The 375-nt window shown below is 66.1% G+C and overlaps 1 protein-coding gene across 1 annotated transcript in view; it reads right to left on the reverse strand.

Annotated features, from left to right (window-relative positions):
* Positions 1-375, reverse strand: part of LOC104536561 (homeobox protein aristaless-like 4) — a 2544-nt gene that overhangs the window by 1959 nt on the left and 210 nt on the right. The window contains exon 2 of the mRNA XM_010179214.1: positions 178-367. Coding sequence (XP_010177516.1) covers positions 178-367 — 190 coding nt within the window. The remainder of the gene's footprint in view (positions 1-177; positions 368-375) is intronic.

Consider the following 375-nt stretch of genomic DNA (forward strand, 5'->3'; position numbering starts at 1 on the left):
CCGGCAGCGCTACTCGGCGCCGGAGCCCGACAAGGTCTCCTTGACCCTGGGAGGATTTGTCCTGCCGGGCAGCTGCCCCCCCTCGGTTCCCTCCCCTCCCCAGGAGGCCCTTTCCAGTCTCGGGCGTCTCTCCGGTTTCTCCCCCGGTGCTTTCCCCGCCGCTCGCCAAGGACTCACCGTAACAGGAGACCTGCAGGGCTCCGTTGTGGCCGCTGCTCTCTTGCAGCTTGAGGTTGTTTTCCGGGGGGGTTTTGCAGGGGCCTCGCTGCATGTAGAGATGCGGCGGCTGCTGCTGTTGTGGAGGGTATTTACTAAAGGCGGCCGGAGCCCCGGCGGAGCCCGGAGTCTGCACGCTGCCATCCAGGGACTGACATT

The sequence above is a fragment of the Mesitornis unicolor genome, unplaced genomic scaffold (genome assembly GCF_000695765.1).
Source record: "Mesitornis unicolor isolate BGI_N332 unplaced genomic scaffold, ASM69576v1 scaffold28922, whole genome shotgun sequence".
Classification (NCBI taxonomy): Eukaryota; Metazoa; Chordata; class Aves; order Mesitornithiformes; family Mesitornithidae; genus Mesitornis; species Mesitornis unicolor.